Raw genomic sequence first — 14194 nt, 5'->3', positions numbered from 1 at the left:
TTTAGATCTTTGTGCTTCAATTTCCCCTGTAAAATATGGTTAATAGTAAGGACTGAGATCAGTGCCTAGCACAGTCGTTGCTTTTAAGACGTTATCAATTATTACCCATTTTACTTCCGAGATCCCTTGGCTAGTGGCGATGTGGAGATATACACCCAGGTTTTCTGAATCGAAACTCCATGCTTTTTGTGACACCACTACTACCCAAGCACTCTCCATATAATAAAAGCAGTAAGAGGCCAATGAAAGATTGGGAAGTACTTTATTTGATCATGTAATTCCATATAACAGCCAGAGTTACAGATGCCTCACCACAGTATACATTTGAATAGGGAAGATGGCTCAGAAATAGCAGTCTTCGTAATTCAAGTACTGATCTTGATTAGATAAAGGAAAACAGTTTTGATAATTGTTTTGCCAGAGTTTTAAAACGCATTTTTTTACAGTTGTTTCCTGAAAGAACTACTGTTTTGAACCACATATAAACAAGGTATAGTTTATTCACATAAAGGAACTACAGCTGAAAACAAGTTTAAAAAATTCCCATCTCAGCCCATTTTTCTCTTCTCAGCACTGCAAATGCTTCATTCCATCATCACGCTGAATTCCTCAGCATCTTCCATACCATTTCTAGGCGAAACCCCGTGAAGTAGTGAATGTCTGTCTTCCCGGGAATTTTTCCTACCACATACTCCAATGTTCCTACAACGTGCACTCTCTGCTCTTCCAAAATAAACTTCTTTTTGGCACAGAAGAAAAAACATGCCACTAGGAATCTGAAAACCTAGATTCTGGGCCCGGCTATGTCATAAACTAGAGAATAATCCTAAACAGGTCATGAAACCTTCCCAGGCCTCTGTTCAAAACTGCAAAAATAAGTCATATTCATTCAGTCCGTCATTATCATTTATCTTCACAGTAACCGTTAGATTTAAATAAGGCAGCATTATATTCATTTTATAGAGGAAATTCAGTCTCAAAGAAGTTATACAATCTACCAAGATCCCACAGGTGGTAATACGGACACAGCTAAACTTACACGATCTCACTCAAAACCCTAGTAACAGTACACACTGTACTCGTAAGTTGGTTCAATGGATGAAGCAGCAATTTCCTAGGTCCCTTCCAATGCTCAAATTTTAAGCTTCTTACAGTTTTTTCCTCTCTTCTTTCAGCCAGCATTTACAGCAGAAAACAAAAATATATCTCATCACTAAACTTCATTTATCATGGTTCTCTGATTCAACTTTGTTTACAATTTTCTTGTGTTTTCTATTAAACGTTTTTCTGATAGCTTCCACAACTGCCCGCCTCTCTGAAAGCTTTTGGATCTACCTGTTTGTCAAAACAGAGATGGCTAAAATTTTGTAAATACCAATTCCTTTTTTATTATTTTAAGAAGTTATTCCATACATAAATAAAATAGTTCAAAACAAGAGAAGCCCTTGCTAAGCTAACTCTTATTCCCTATAATAATAAAATGTACTTTTTTCTATTGATTTCATATCCACTTTCCTGTCTGTTTTCATTTGGGAAATAACATTATTGTATCTCACTGTCAAGTCTCCCTTTCCCTAACAAGAAAATATTATAGTCTTAAGAGTTAGGAAAACTCTTACTTTCACAATTCTATAGGAAGAATAAATTAATCACCTAAATTGGACGGCAAAACTTTGAATGTCAAATTGAGAGATTCAGGACATTTCCCAAGAGGCTGTATGACCAATCTAAAAGCTGATGAGATGATGTGCCAAAAATTACACTTTAAGTTTTTTATTTATAATAGATTTATATATGTGCTCATTAGTCTTGCTGATATTACATAGGAACATATGCTGAAACCAAATTAAACTTTATAGGAAAACAAAATTCATCCTATCAGCAATCCTGAAAATTCAGCAGAGCCCAATAAATAGTATGCTCTCCCAAGAAGGGAGTTTTAAACATTTAATAATTTGTATAATTAACATGCTGAAAATGAGAAACTGAAGAGGGCGTGGGAATGGGGAGTACATATAGGAAGTGATTTCAAAATTTTCTTCATTTTGATGGTATCGCTTTCTTGCCTTCAGGAGGTAAGAGTTTGACTTCAAAAGTAACAAAATATTTGAGAAGGGATTTTACATCTTTCTGTTCTAGGTAGTATTCTTCTGCTATTTTCTCAGCAGTCCACGTTTCTGGATAAAGTTTATGGTTATTGAGAAGTGTCAATGCCTCTACAATGGAAATTTTGCCTTTGGGAATGTTTTTGATATTCATGTTAAAGTTATGGCCTTTTGCCAGTCTGAACTCCTTTTGCTCTTGAGGTCCAGGATCTTTTACCTAGTATCAAAAAACAGAAACAAAAGGCTTTCAAGACAAGAGAAAAGATGTGACATCTCCCTTAACACTTCTCAAATCTCCACTACTTCAAATAAATACTACACATGCTTCTCCAAACTACATTTTCTCATCACAATGACACATAGTTTGATGGCAATTTTGCCCCATTGCCTTTATGTAAATATAGCTCAATCACTGTTAAGAAATTAAGATAGTTCTACAAAATAACAAGTGAATGTATACCAACCACTCATGATATTATTTCATGTATATTAAAGAACAACATAAATTAATGGATTAGACATGAAACTCTTCAAAGACTTCCCATTGTCCTCAAGATAAAACACAAATTCCTTAGCTAGACAAATAAGGACCTTCATGATTGGGTCCTATTACCTCCCCCCTACCTCATTTTTCCCAAATGCATTGCTCACACGTTCCCCAGACTGTAATGAATTCTGTTCTCCAAAGGCATCACACTTAACTTTATATTCCCAGGTAATCCTTCTACTCCATATCTAGTTTTATTCAAATCTCCCTTCTGATTAATACTAAATACTGAAATTATTAGGACACTGAAAAAAACAGCTTGATAAAATTCAGCAACCTCTCGATTAAAAGCTCTTAGCAAATTAAAAGTGTGATATAAATATTTTTAAAATCAGAAACCTTATCATTTTGTTATAATTAATGCTGAAACATTAGCATGTACAGGAAGAATGGGACAGAATACCAACTTTCACTGTTGTGTTAATGCTACAAACAATAAAAGTAGTATAAATAGTAGAATGGAAAACTGTAATTCTATGCCAATAAGAGTTATCTTCAGAAACCTTCAGTTTTCAACTGAAAAACAATAACTCAGTAACGTGGGTAGCTGGAAGACAAAAATCACTCACTTTCTGACACACTGGCTTAGTTTAAAAACTTAAGGTGAGGGCACCTGGGTGGCTCAGTGGGTTAAGCCTCTGTCTTCGGCTCAGATCATGATCCCAGGGTCCTGGGATTGAGCCCGATATCGGGCTCTCTGCTCAGCAAGGAGCCTACCTCCCCCGCTCTCTCTGCCTGCCTCTCTGCCTATCTGTGATCTCTGTCTGTCAAATAAATAAATAAAATCTTTAAAAAAAAAAAAAAAAACTTAGGATAAAAAAAATCCCATAGTAATAGTCTTCCCTCTATCTTCCAAAGATTCAATAATACAAATACGTTAATTCTCAAATTAATCTATACATTCCAATTCAATTACACTCAGAATCCAAATCACACTTATTAAAAAACAGGACAATTTGAGAGGTATCTGGGTAGCTCCATCAGTTAAGCATCTGACTCTTGATTTCCACTCAGGTCACGATCTCAGGGTTGGGAGATGGGCCCTGCACAGAGCTCTGCGCTCAGCAGGGAGTCAGCTTGAGAATCGCCCACCCCTCTGCCACCCTGAGCATAAGCACAAGCACAGGCACACTCTCTCTCAAATTATTTATTTAATCTTTCTAATTAATTAATTAAAGAACCTGACAATGTGACTCTCATCGGGGGGAAAAAAATGTGGCCATAGCCATGAAACTTTTGGGGAAAAAGAAAGGTCACAACAGATATCAAGACACATTACAAAGCTCCATTAATTAATATAATATGATCCTAGTGTCAAAATAGAAAAATTAACTAGAACTGATGAATCCATAAACAGATTTGTATGTATTAGTATTTAAAGTGAGTGGAGAGGCCCCTGGGTGGCTCAGCTGGTTAAGCGTCTGTCTTCAGCTCAGGTCATGATCCCAGGGTCCTGGGATCGAGCCCTGCATCCGGCTGCTCGATCTGGGGAGTCTACTTCTCCCTCCCTCTCTGCTGTTCCCCCTGGTTGTGTACACTCTCTGTCAAATAAATAAAATCTTAATAAAAATTTAAAAATGTTTAAAAAAAAATAAAGTGAGTGGAGAAAAGACTGGGTTTTCAGTAGACTGGTTAGACAACTGACCATCCAGGAAAAAAAGATACCCACACACCAAACACTATATTTATTGCCAAATAAAGATTTTAATATAAAATATACAGTCATATGGGGCGCCTCAGTGGCTCAGTGATTAAGCGCCTGCCTTCAGCTCAGGTCATGATCCCAGGGTCCTGGGATCAAGCCCCGCATCTGGCTTTCTGCTCAGCGGGAAGCCTGCTTCTCCCTCTCCCACTCCCACTGCTTGTATTCCCTCTCTCGCTGTGTCTCTATCAAATAAATAAATTAAATCTTTAAAAAAAAGATTAAAAAAATAAAATAAAACATACAGTCATAAAAGTACTAAAAGAAAATACAGAAAATGGTTTTCATGTTAGAGTGAGTCTAGACTTCCAATACCATGAAGAAAAAGGCTAACATATCTGACAGAACTCTGAAGAGCAGGAAGTTAAAAAGCTACACAAAAATAAATTATTTGACATACAGTATCACTAATATCTAGAGACATCACAAGTCATTAAGAAGACTAGGAACTACCCAAAAGAGAAAAAGGGCAAAACATAAATAGGTACTTCAACTTTTTCATTGCCACTTCCCCATGAATCCTTGTAGACTTTTCCCAAGACCCCCACATAAAATTTTAATACCACTGTATATCTCTTCATGTATTGTATGTATGCAACTACTCATAAAAACTTAAATTTTTTTCACTCCCCAAGGGCCAATTTTTGAATGCATGATTTAGTATGGCATGAGAGAAACAACAGTTGGAAGTATTATTCAACACAAAGAACATGAATATCAACCCTTCTACCTTTTTAATGGGAACATCTGGTGATAAATGAACCCTGTAATTGCTATTACATGCAACAACTCACAGACCTTACTTTACATGAATTTTATTTCACTTATTTAATGAAAATTACATTAATAACTCTATCTGTGAAAACAGTATTGTCTATGAAGACAGAGTACCAGCGAATTTAAGAATGGAAAGAAATCTGGGAGTTGTCATTGGCACTTCTCTCCTTTAATCAAACTCTTCCCCCAACTTAGAACATTCCTGCCCCAACAAACTTATGTAGTTGACTCAGACTCATCCTTCAGAATGAGGCTTAAATGTCACTTTCTCAGAAGCCACCCAGTCCAATCACAAACAGTTCCCTCTGTTAAACTCACAGTGCCCATACCTGTCCTTCATAGACATATCAAGTAATTTTGTACTTATGCTTGCTTATCTCTTTAATGTCTGTATTCTTCACAATATTCCAACCGAGAGTAAGGAGTTCGTCTGCTTTGTTCAAAACTGTAGGAAAAGCACTTGTGGGGGTGCCTTGGTGGCTCAGTGGGTTAAGCCTCTGCCTTTGGCTCAGGTCATGATCTCAAGGTCTTGGGATCTAGTCCCGCATCCGGCTCTCTGCTCAGCAGGGAACCTGATTCCCCCTCTCTCTCTGCCTGCCTCTCTGCCTACTTGTGATCTCTCTCTCTCTCTCAAATAAAATAAAATAAAATCTCGGGGTACCTGGGTGGCTCAGTGGGTTAAGGCCCGTGCCTTCGGCTCAGGTCATGATGTCAGGGTCCTGGGATAGAGCCCCCGCATTGAGCTCTCTGCTCAGTGGGGAGCCTGCTTCCTCCTCTCTCTCTCTCTGACTGCCTCTCTGTCCACTTGTGATCTCTGTCAGATAAATAAATAAAATCTTAATAAAAAAAATAATAAAATAATAAAATCTTTAAAAAAAAAAAAAAAAAGGTACTTGAGCCTGGCATTTATATATGGCTGTACATAAAATTCCCATTCCCAACGTATTCTGTAATCTCCCAATTTTTATATTTCCTATCTGAATATATCTTTAAAAAACAAAAAATACCAAACAGCAACACAACACTAAAGGAATCCCTCAAACTAGAACAAAACTCAATCCACTGAAGGATGAAAAAATAGTATTAAAGCTTTCCTTTGGTGATTCAAATGACAACCACTAGAAGAACTTCACCAAATCCTATAAACTGTGAAATACTATCACCACGATGCTTAAGTTTTGCCAATGCCCTGTATTCTGGTCACAACTACATTGACAGTTTGAAACGTGCAGAGCACTCACTCTCTTTTACTACCCACCACACTTCTCCTGACCATTTTCCTGGAGCACAGAAAGGTTACATTACTTATCTGCTGAATGCAAACACACATTACCTGCAAAGAAGACACCGGATCTTTGGAATCAACATACACATCTTTTAGTAAAGACAGCAGTTTGTCATCTTTTCTAGCGATTTCTCCCTTAATTTCTGGATGGCCTAAGGAAAGAAAAAGAATGTCACAATATGAAAACAAAACAAAATGCCCTTTAAGATCCTAACACTTAACACAAGTCAGCCACTTTCAATTTTTTGTTTAATAAACGATCACTCGGACAACACGGGAAGTACTGCGCACGGAAATCAAAATGCCAGGCTGGGCTCGGCGCCCATCGTTCCGTGAAGATACCCAGAGGGCACACCGGAGGAGTGCTTCCATTTCTGGATTTCCCGCAGCAAGTCGGTAGACGGTAAAGGTAAGAGCTCGGGAGGGCCGGACGGGGACAGCTGGGGCAGCCGCCGCCACCTCCGGGACTACGAAGTGGGCGGAGCCGCCACTCCACGGCGGGCGCTACAGGACTCTCTCAATGTCACCGGCCCGGGGGCTCCACCTTTCCGCGCTCGGCTGACAAGTCAGTGCCGCCGACCCCGGTCACCTCTGCCACGGGACCATGACCCACGGGCGCCGAACCGCCCAGCCCGCCCCGGGGGCCGGCGCGGACTTCTGACATGCCCTTGCACCACTTACGGCTCATCTGCTCTCGCAGGAGGCTCTTGGTGGAGGGGTGCCTCGGAGCCGCAGAGGGCTTCATCTTGCTGATTTCCCGTTCCGCCCGGTTCTCTAGATTGAAATTACGGATTGCGCGAAACACCGCAGCCCCCATCTCCTCACAACATGCTGTCCTCCGCTTCACGCAGCACGTGGGGAAAACACCGGCTCGGACGACCTCCGGGACGCATCGAGCATGCGCACTGTGGGTCGACCCTGCTACACGCCGGAAAACAGACGCTAAATGCGTCTGGGTCGCCCCCTAGCGGTCGGGAGGGCGCACGCCGCGTCTCCGCCCTGAGGATGTCAAAAGGACCGCCTCCCTCCTGGGCAAGAAGCTTACGCCCGCGTTGGGCCGCTTGCCGCGGGAGGAGGCGGGGCTTAGGCTCCCACCCGCGGGAGGAGGCGGGGCTTAGGCTCCCACGCTCAATGGTTCCTACCAGTGCAGACTCGGCTCTCTGGCGGGAAGCTTTAAAACACAGACAGGCGGGGCCTCGCCGCAGACTTTGGGATTTCATGCCTTCGGAGTAAGCACCCGCGTTGACTCAAGCTTTCTACTGTGATTCGGCAGTTGCAGGCTGAGTAGAGAATCAAAGTCGTCAGGAAATTGACCTTGAAAGGTCAATTGGTCAAAGGTCAGTGTCGCCAATAAATACGAAACTAAGTGCACCAGAATAAGGGAAGTTCCTAAAATGCCCTTTCCTGTTTCCTGAGGGGAAAATAATGAAAGTGTATTCGCGGGGCGGGGCGGGGCCGGGGGTGGGGGCGCTGCCTGGATCCCAGGGTGCAGCGTGGGACTCTTCATCTCCGGGTTGTGGGTTCTAGCCTCAGGCTGGGTGCAGGGATGACTTAAAAAAATAAAAATAAATCTCAAAAAAATAACAAAAACCTCAAAAAAGAAAGTGTCCTGTTTCCTGACGAATATTTGTTCTCACTCTTCTATTTAAATGTCTTTAGGTTCCTGTGCCCCTGCCTGATGGCTTTCTGAACTATCTTGTCCTCTTGTCCTCTTTTTCTAGATCTTTTACATCCTGCTCTCCTAAGGCAATTTGACTTGGTGGTATTGATGTGGGAAACAAAGGCAGAAGAAAAATTGCTAAATTTCCTTACTACCTAGAGCCCACTGACAAGTACTTGAAACAGGCAAAGTGACGTTCTTCTAGGGACTCAACTGCCTCAGTGTTAATACTTTGCTAAGGGCAAAAGGCAATCCTAGCCTGAAACCACCTCCCCACCAGGATCCTGTAAATCCACTTTAACATATACAAATTCCTTTGGAAACCACCTTCAGCTCGAAATCCCCCAAAATACATGTTGGCAATCAGCCCTGGGGCATGTGGCCCTCCGATGTACATCTGAAGGGTCTCATAACTAGGGTTTTATTAGACGGTAATAAATGAACTTTTCCCAAAATAGCTAGCCCCCTCAAGGTCCTGGAAACCTTGCTTCCAAAATTCCTTAGAGACTTACACTACCCCAACCCCCTCCCAATTTGAAAGTGTACAATGGGCCACTCCTCATGACCCCAGTGCAGCTCCTTCTGCCCTTGGGTCCTGTCCCCATGCTTTAATAAAAATCACCGTCTACACCAAAGACTTCTCAAGAATTCTTTCTTGCCCCTCGGCTCTGAACCCTAACGTTCTTTCCTACATCAATATCGGTTTCAGTCATGTTGTCCTTTCTACTCTGTTTATTTTTGAAACCAATCTGTGTTATTTCTGTATACTATTAAGTTCTAAGTCACCACATTATTCCCTAGCTTATTTCTCACTTGTCCTGCCTTTCTCATTCTTTTTAAGACAGGGAGACTTCTTTGTAACTTAGTGAAAGAAAGAGATATTAGAAAAAATAACACCACTGTTGTTACACAGTCTCTCTCCCTCTCCCTCCTATGGCTCCACATTTCTAAGCAGATTACTGTGTTGCTTCTATTTATGATTCCTTAGAAATGTCATTAATCCGTAAAAAGGACCTAGTAGGAAATAGCAGGTTTTCCAAAGTTACTGTATTTTCCATAGACCGTGGCTATAAGATCATTTTTAGTGTTCTCAGCTCTTCTGAGGAAAATGTATTTGTTTGGTTGTTTTTAGCCAGTGAAAAGCAAGGAAAGAATTGATGTAAAGATAATTGAATAAAAATAATTTTTAAGAAAAGAAACAAAGAAAGGGGAAACCTTATTTAAAGAAAACAAATATAATTATGAAATATAATACTTAATCATAGTAAAAGAACTTCAAGAAACATAGCTTCCACCATTGATTATCATGAAATGTGTTTTTACTGGGATTGGTCTTTGAAATTGATAGAGGCTAAAGCCAGTTTTCTCTGGTGGAGTTAGTTGAGAAGTTATCCTGAAGGTGGCAGACTGCTCCAAGATTTCCATTTTTGAGACTTAAGCATGGCTGTATTCAACGTGCTTCCTATCCAGGATAGTCATTGTTCTATGGATTCCAAGAAATTTTCATCTTCCTCATTATGTCCATGAGCTTCAACAGTTATGGTTGCACTTTCTATTCACTGCCTGTTAAGATTTTTTTTTTTTTAAAGATTTTATTTATTTATCAGAGAGAGAGAGAGAGAGAGAGAGCACAGGCAGACAGAATGGCAGGCAGAGGCAGAGGGAGAAGCAGGCTCCCTGCGGAGCAAGGAGCCCGGTGTGGGACTCGATCCCAGGACGCTGGGATCATGACCTGAGCCGAAGGCAGCTGCTTAACCAACTGAGCCACCCAGGCGTCCCAAGATGTTTTGAAAGTAAAAAATTCGTGTTTGTAGAAATTTTGCCATTCTTATAGTAACATGTTAGACATACTTTTGCAGCATAAAAGTAACATGAGACAGATGTTACAGGAAGTGTAGCGGGGGCTGTGGAGATTACTGAACGGAAGGATTCTTCGAGTTCACACATATAGGTAGAGTTTACATCCTGTGTTTCAGGAGCCTCCAACATGTGCCAGTGACATTATTGCCTGGTTCTGACCTCAAGCTGCTCAAGCTCTCAAAAAAGCAGAGCAGCAGTGAAGGTACTCCCATTGGAAATGCACACTTGGCTGTCATCACTTGAGAGCCATCATGGAAATGAAACCCAAATCACAAATGCATACTTCCAGCTCTTCTTGTCAAAATATGTAAAGTAATAGGAAGTCTGGGCTCAGAACTCTCTTGGGCTTCTGCTAAGGGTTGAAGTCAGGTCCCCAGGATTCTGCTTAGAATGAAGCATCTCTCTGAATGGAGTGTTGTGATGGGTATGTATTGCTAAATATCTTAGGTTACTAATGAAATAAAACCAGGATCTTGCTGGCATAATAGAATATAAATTCTATGAGGACAGAAATTTGTGTCTTTTTTATTCACAGCTGTATTCATCACGTTGAACAGGGCCTGGAACATACTAAGTACTAAGCAAATGTCAAGTAAATATCAAATAAACCCAGGCAAGTAGGCCCCGGAGCTGGATGCCAAGCCCTAGAACGGTTCCCTCTGCCAGATGTCGATCCTTGTGAAAGTCATTCACTCTTGTTGAACCTACTCTCATCTTCAGTTGAGATTATAGTAATTAATGGGTTTGACAAAGTTTAAAAATATTAAAAATATATATAATTATAGATAATACATTATATCTATATCTAAATGTATATAATGAAGTATCTAATACAGGTTTATTTCTGAGCTCCATTCTGTTCCATAGATCAGCATGTCTGTTTTTATGACAATACCACACCGTTTTAATTACTATAGATTTGTAATATAGTTTGAAATCAGGGAGCATGATGCCTCCAGCTCTGTTCTCAAGATTGCATTGGAACCAATACATTTTTGAAAAGCAGCAGTGAGGGAGGACTTACCCTGTAAGATATCAGAACACAGTATAAACAGTGTGACATTGATACAGAAATAGGTAAATCAAACAGTAAATACAATAATGATAAGACAAATCTAGCTATGTACAGGATGACATTTAAAATCACCCTATGGGGCACCTGGGTAGCTCAGTGGGTTAAAGCCTCTGCCTTCTGCTCAGGTCATGATCTCAGGGTCCTGGGATCAAGCCCCGCATCGGGCTCTCTGCTTGGTAGGGAGCCTGCTTCCTCCTCTCTCTCTGCCTGCCTCTCTGCTTACTTGTGATCTCTGTCTGTCAAATAAATAAATAAAATCTTAATTTAAAAAATCACCCTATGATGTAAGGATCCGCATTTCTCCCCCAGATGGATAGCTGTACTTCCAGTGGTGTTTATTTACCAGTCCACCATTTCCCCTTGCTCTCTGTCCCTATTCATCACTCGTTTCCTTGTTCCTCTCCAGTTTCCCTTCATCAGATTGCTTTCATTATGCATCCAGCCCTCCATAACCCCATGATCCTGCTTTTTATGGAACTAAGGAACATTTCCCCTTGGTTAGGTTTGGGGTTGATTCTAATGAGGTCATTTTGTTTTGTCCAGGAATTTAATCAGTACAGTAATTATCCATCATGGCCCCCGCTACAGAAGGTAACCCTGACAATTTGGCCGGAAGGGGAAGGGAGCAAAGTCATAAATTATAAGCAAATCCTCAAACACTAATTTTCATTTCCAAGATTATAAAAACAGAGAATATGAAACAGAGAAACCCAGATGTTCTCCTTAAAAGCTGTGAAAAGCAAATTGTAACCAGAGCAGTTTACCTTAGCTAGTGAACCCAACTCAGTAACTCCAGAGGTAGGGACTATGTTTGTTCTCTCCATCTGTCTGTCTGTCTTCAGGTCTGCCCCTTACTTTCTGATTGTAACTTTCTATTTCTTTAACATCCATAGATTAACATAATGTTTATAATGTTTATAGATGACTTTAATGTTTATAAATGTTTAATATAATGTTAATGTATAAAGTTTAATGTTTATAAATGATGGGCAGTAGACAGACCTGCATTCGAAACTTGGTTCTATCTTTCTGACAGCATGATTTCTGGGTAAGTCCCTAAATTTTCCTTTTAATCAGTTTCTTCACCTGTAAAATGGTAATAATGATACAACTCACCTGACAGGATTGCTGAGAGACATAAGCAGTGTGAAGGTATAGGACTTGACATATAATAAACATACAAGAACTGTTAACTATCTTACATATGAAAATATTAATATAATATAAAACATTTTAATAGGGATAACTTTAGTTTAGATTATTTAGGTACTTTGGTTAGCACTTTATAGTAATTATTTTTTTCAGATACTTTGTTTCATTAATACATTATTGCAATAGTGTAGTATTTTACTCACATCAGAGGTATCTCAGAGGATGCATTTAGCCTGTTGTTTATAAAATAGTGGACACCCTAGAAGGTATATGAGGTACTCTTGCCCATAAACTTTTGGGAGCACTTTCTTATTGTCAGTTTGTGCCATTTCTATCCTGTTTGTCTCCTTTTTTTGCTAGCTTTCCCCTCCATCTCTAGGAATTCCATACCTCCCCTAAACTTGAGTCCACACGACCCCCTGCTGAGTGTCATTTCTGATGTATGCACCACTGTTAGCCAAGACGCAGAGGCAGTTGTGATAGGCAGAATCCTATGATGCCCAGTGACCCCAAACAGAGAACCAAGAAAAGCCTATCTGGTCTTTCAACCTACAGAACTAGGAGATAATAAATTGATATGGTCTTAAGCCTCTGAGTTTGCAGTGACTAACTATGTAGCAATAGAAAAAGAACAAAACGTAGCAGGTAGACAGAGTAGGGTTGGGCATGAAGTGGGTGGTGGTGGACCCAGGTAATCCCAGAGCCCAAGAAAAGTGTTGAAGCCACAAACCAAGGAGGCTTCAAGGATTGCATCTTCCCCTCATATCTCACTCGATAGAGCAAGTACCTGACAATATAACAAAGCACTGTATGGAGCACCAAGGATAAAGTCAAAGTCAAATGACAGTACTGCAATTTAGTGTTATCACCGGGGACAAGAACTTAAGAATGGAAAGAACTTATGACGTACAAAAACACAAGAGGGTAGGGATAAACATACAGGCAGTCACACAAAGGTTTTGCCAGTAGAGGGAGAAAATCACAACTTTTACAAAGATAAAAACACAAGCAAATGATTTTGTTCAACTTAAAGTGAGGGAAATGGCAGGATTCATAATCCATTCAAAGAATTGAAATATGCACCAACAGGGATAAGAAAAAAATAAAAGGAGAGGGTAGTTAGGAAGAAAGAGGCACAGAGAATAAGGTGAAGCTGTTGTTGAAGTCATCACAGGCCAGCCAGTAGAGGTCTTCAAATGACGGAATATGGAGTTTGGTCTTTTCTCCATGTACAAAGGTCTCTTGAATGGAAGTTAGAGAGTCCTAGGCCTGTTTTAGAAAAATGATTGACATCTACAAAAGGGTGATCTGGAAGAGAGAAGCCAAGTAAGATGCTGCTACCATTGTCCATGTGAAAGATAAAGTTCTATGGTCCATTTTTCTTAGAAATACTATTTTATCAGAGATCGGTGAGGAACACTGATACACCCTCTACTTCAGCTGGATGGATAAGACAGCAACTTAGTAGGATTTATGATTGAGAGACTGGAGCACTGGAGAAATGTAGTTATCTGTTTTAATATTCTCATGCCTCTCCTGGTGTAGGTAATCTCTTTTATAGCTTTTGACTAAATAGAAGCTCAGAATGTATGTGTGCAACCATGTTGACTTACAGGTTCCCAACCCCCACGGCCCCAGACACAGTAGCACCTCTGTCTGAGAAGGCTAAAAATATCAGTTCTGTCTACAGATCTCACAGTGTGATCAAGTAAACTAATAGAGGCGAGGCTTCTGCTTTTGTTGAAAAAGTAGTTCATGTACCTAGCTAGCTACATTTTGATGAGAAGTTTGACCATGTTTTCAGTAAGAAATTGTACATGTCGATGCCAACAAGAGAGAATCTTATTATCTAGCCATGTCACTCTTAAAAACGAGTGGCAAGTGGCGCCTGGGTGGCTCAGTGGATTAAAGCCTCTGCCTTCGGCTCAGGTCATGATCCCCGGGTCCTGGGATCCAGCCCCACATCAGGCTCTCTGCTCGGCGGGAAGTGTGCTTCCTCCTTTCTCTCTGCCTACTTGTGATTTCTCTCTG

At 40.4% G+C, this 14194-nt stretch overlaps 1 protein-coding gene across 2 annotated transcripts; it reads right to left on the bottom strand.

The window, feature by feature from the left end:
- Nucleotides 1-243: 243 nt before the first annotated feature.
- NDUFAF4 (NADH:ubiquinone oxidoreductase complex assembly factor 4) lies at nt 244-7349 on the bottom strand. Of its 2 annotated transcripts, none has more exons than XM_032339013.1 (3): nt 7098-7349; nt 6465-6568; nt 244-2322 (listed from the first exon to the last, which is right to left on the bottom strand). In XM_032339013.1, the coding sequence occupies exons 1-3, from the start codon at nt 7231-7233 to the stop codon at nt 2041-2043; spliced, it is 522 nt and encodes a 173-aa protein (XP_032194904.1). In that variant the 5' UTR covers nt 7234-7349; the 3' UTR covers nt 244-2040. The 2 variants fall into 2 exon arrangements, with proteins under 2 accessions (XP_032194904.1, XP_032194905.1); XM_032339014.1 differs by lacking the exon at nt 7098-7349 and adding an exon at nt 6743-7043.
- Nucleotides 7350-14194: the final 6845 nt, after the last annotated feature.

Source organism: Mustela erminea, chromosome 4 (assembly GCF_009829155.1).
Source record: "Mustela erminea isolate mMusErm1 chromosome 4, mMusErm1.Pri, whole genome shotgun sequence".
Classification (NCBI taxonomy): Eukaryota; Metazoa; Chordata; class Mammalia; order Carnivora; family Mustelidae; genus Mustela; species Mustela erminea.
This window is presented reverse-complemented; position numbering and strand designations above follow the sequence as displayed.

Bases quoted from the DNA above. Each gene is read 5' to 3' on its own strand.
- NDUFAF4 (XM_032339013.1), bottom strand. From the start codon at position 7,233: ATGGGGGCTGCGGTGTTTCGCGCAATCCGTAATTTCAATCTAGAGAAC. The intron at 6,569-7,097 runs GTAAGTGGTGCA...TTCTTTCCTTAG, and splicing joins CCTGCGAGAGCAGATGAGCC to GCCATCCAGAAATTAAGGGA. The intron at 2,323-6,464 runs GTAATGTGTGTT...TTTTGATACTAG, and splicing joins ATCCGGTGTCTTCTTTGCAG to GTAAAAGATCCTGGACCTCA.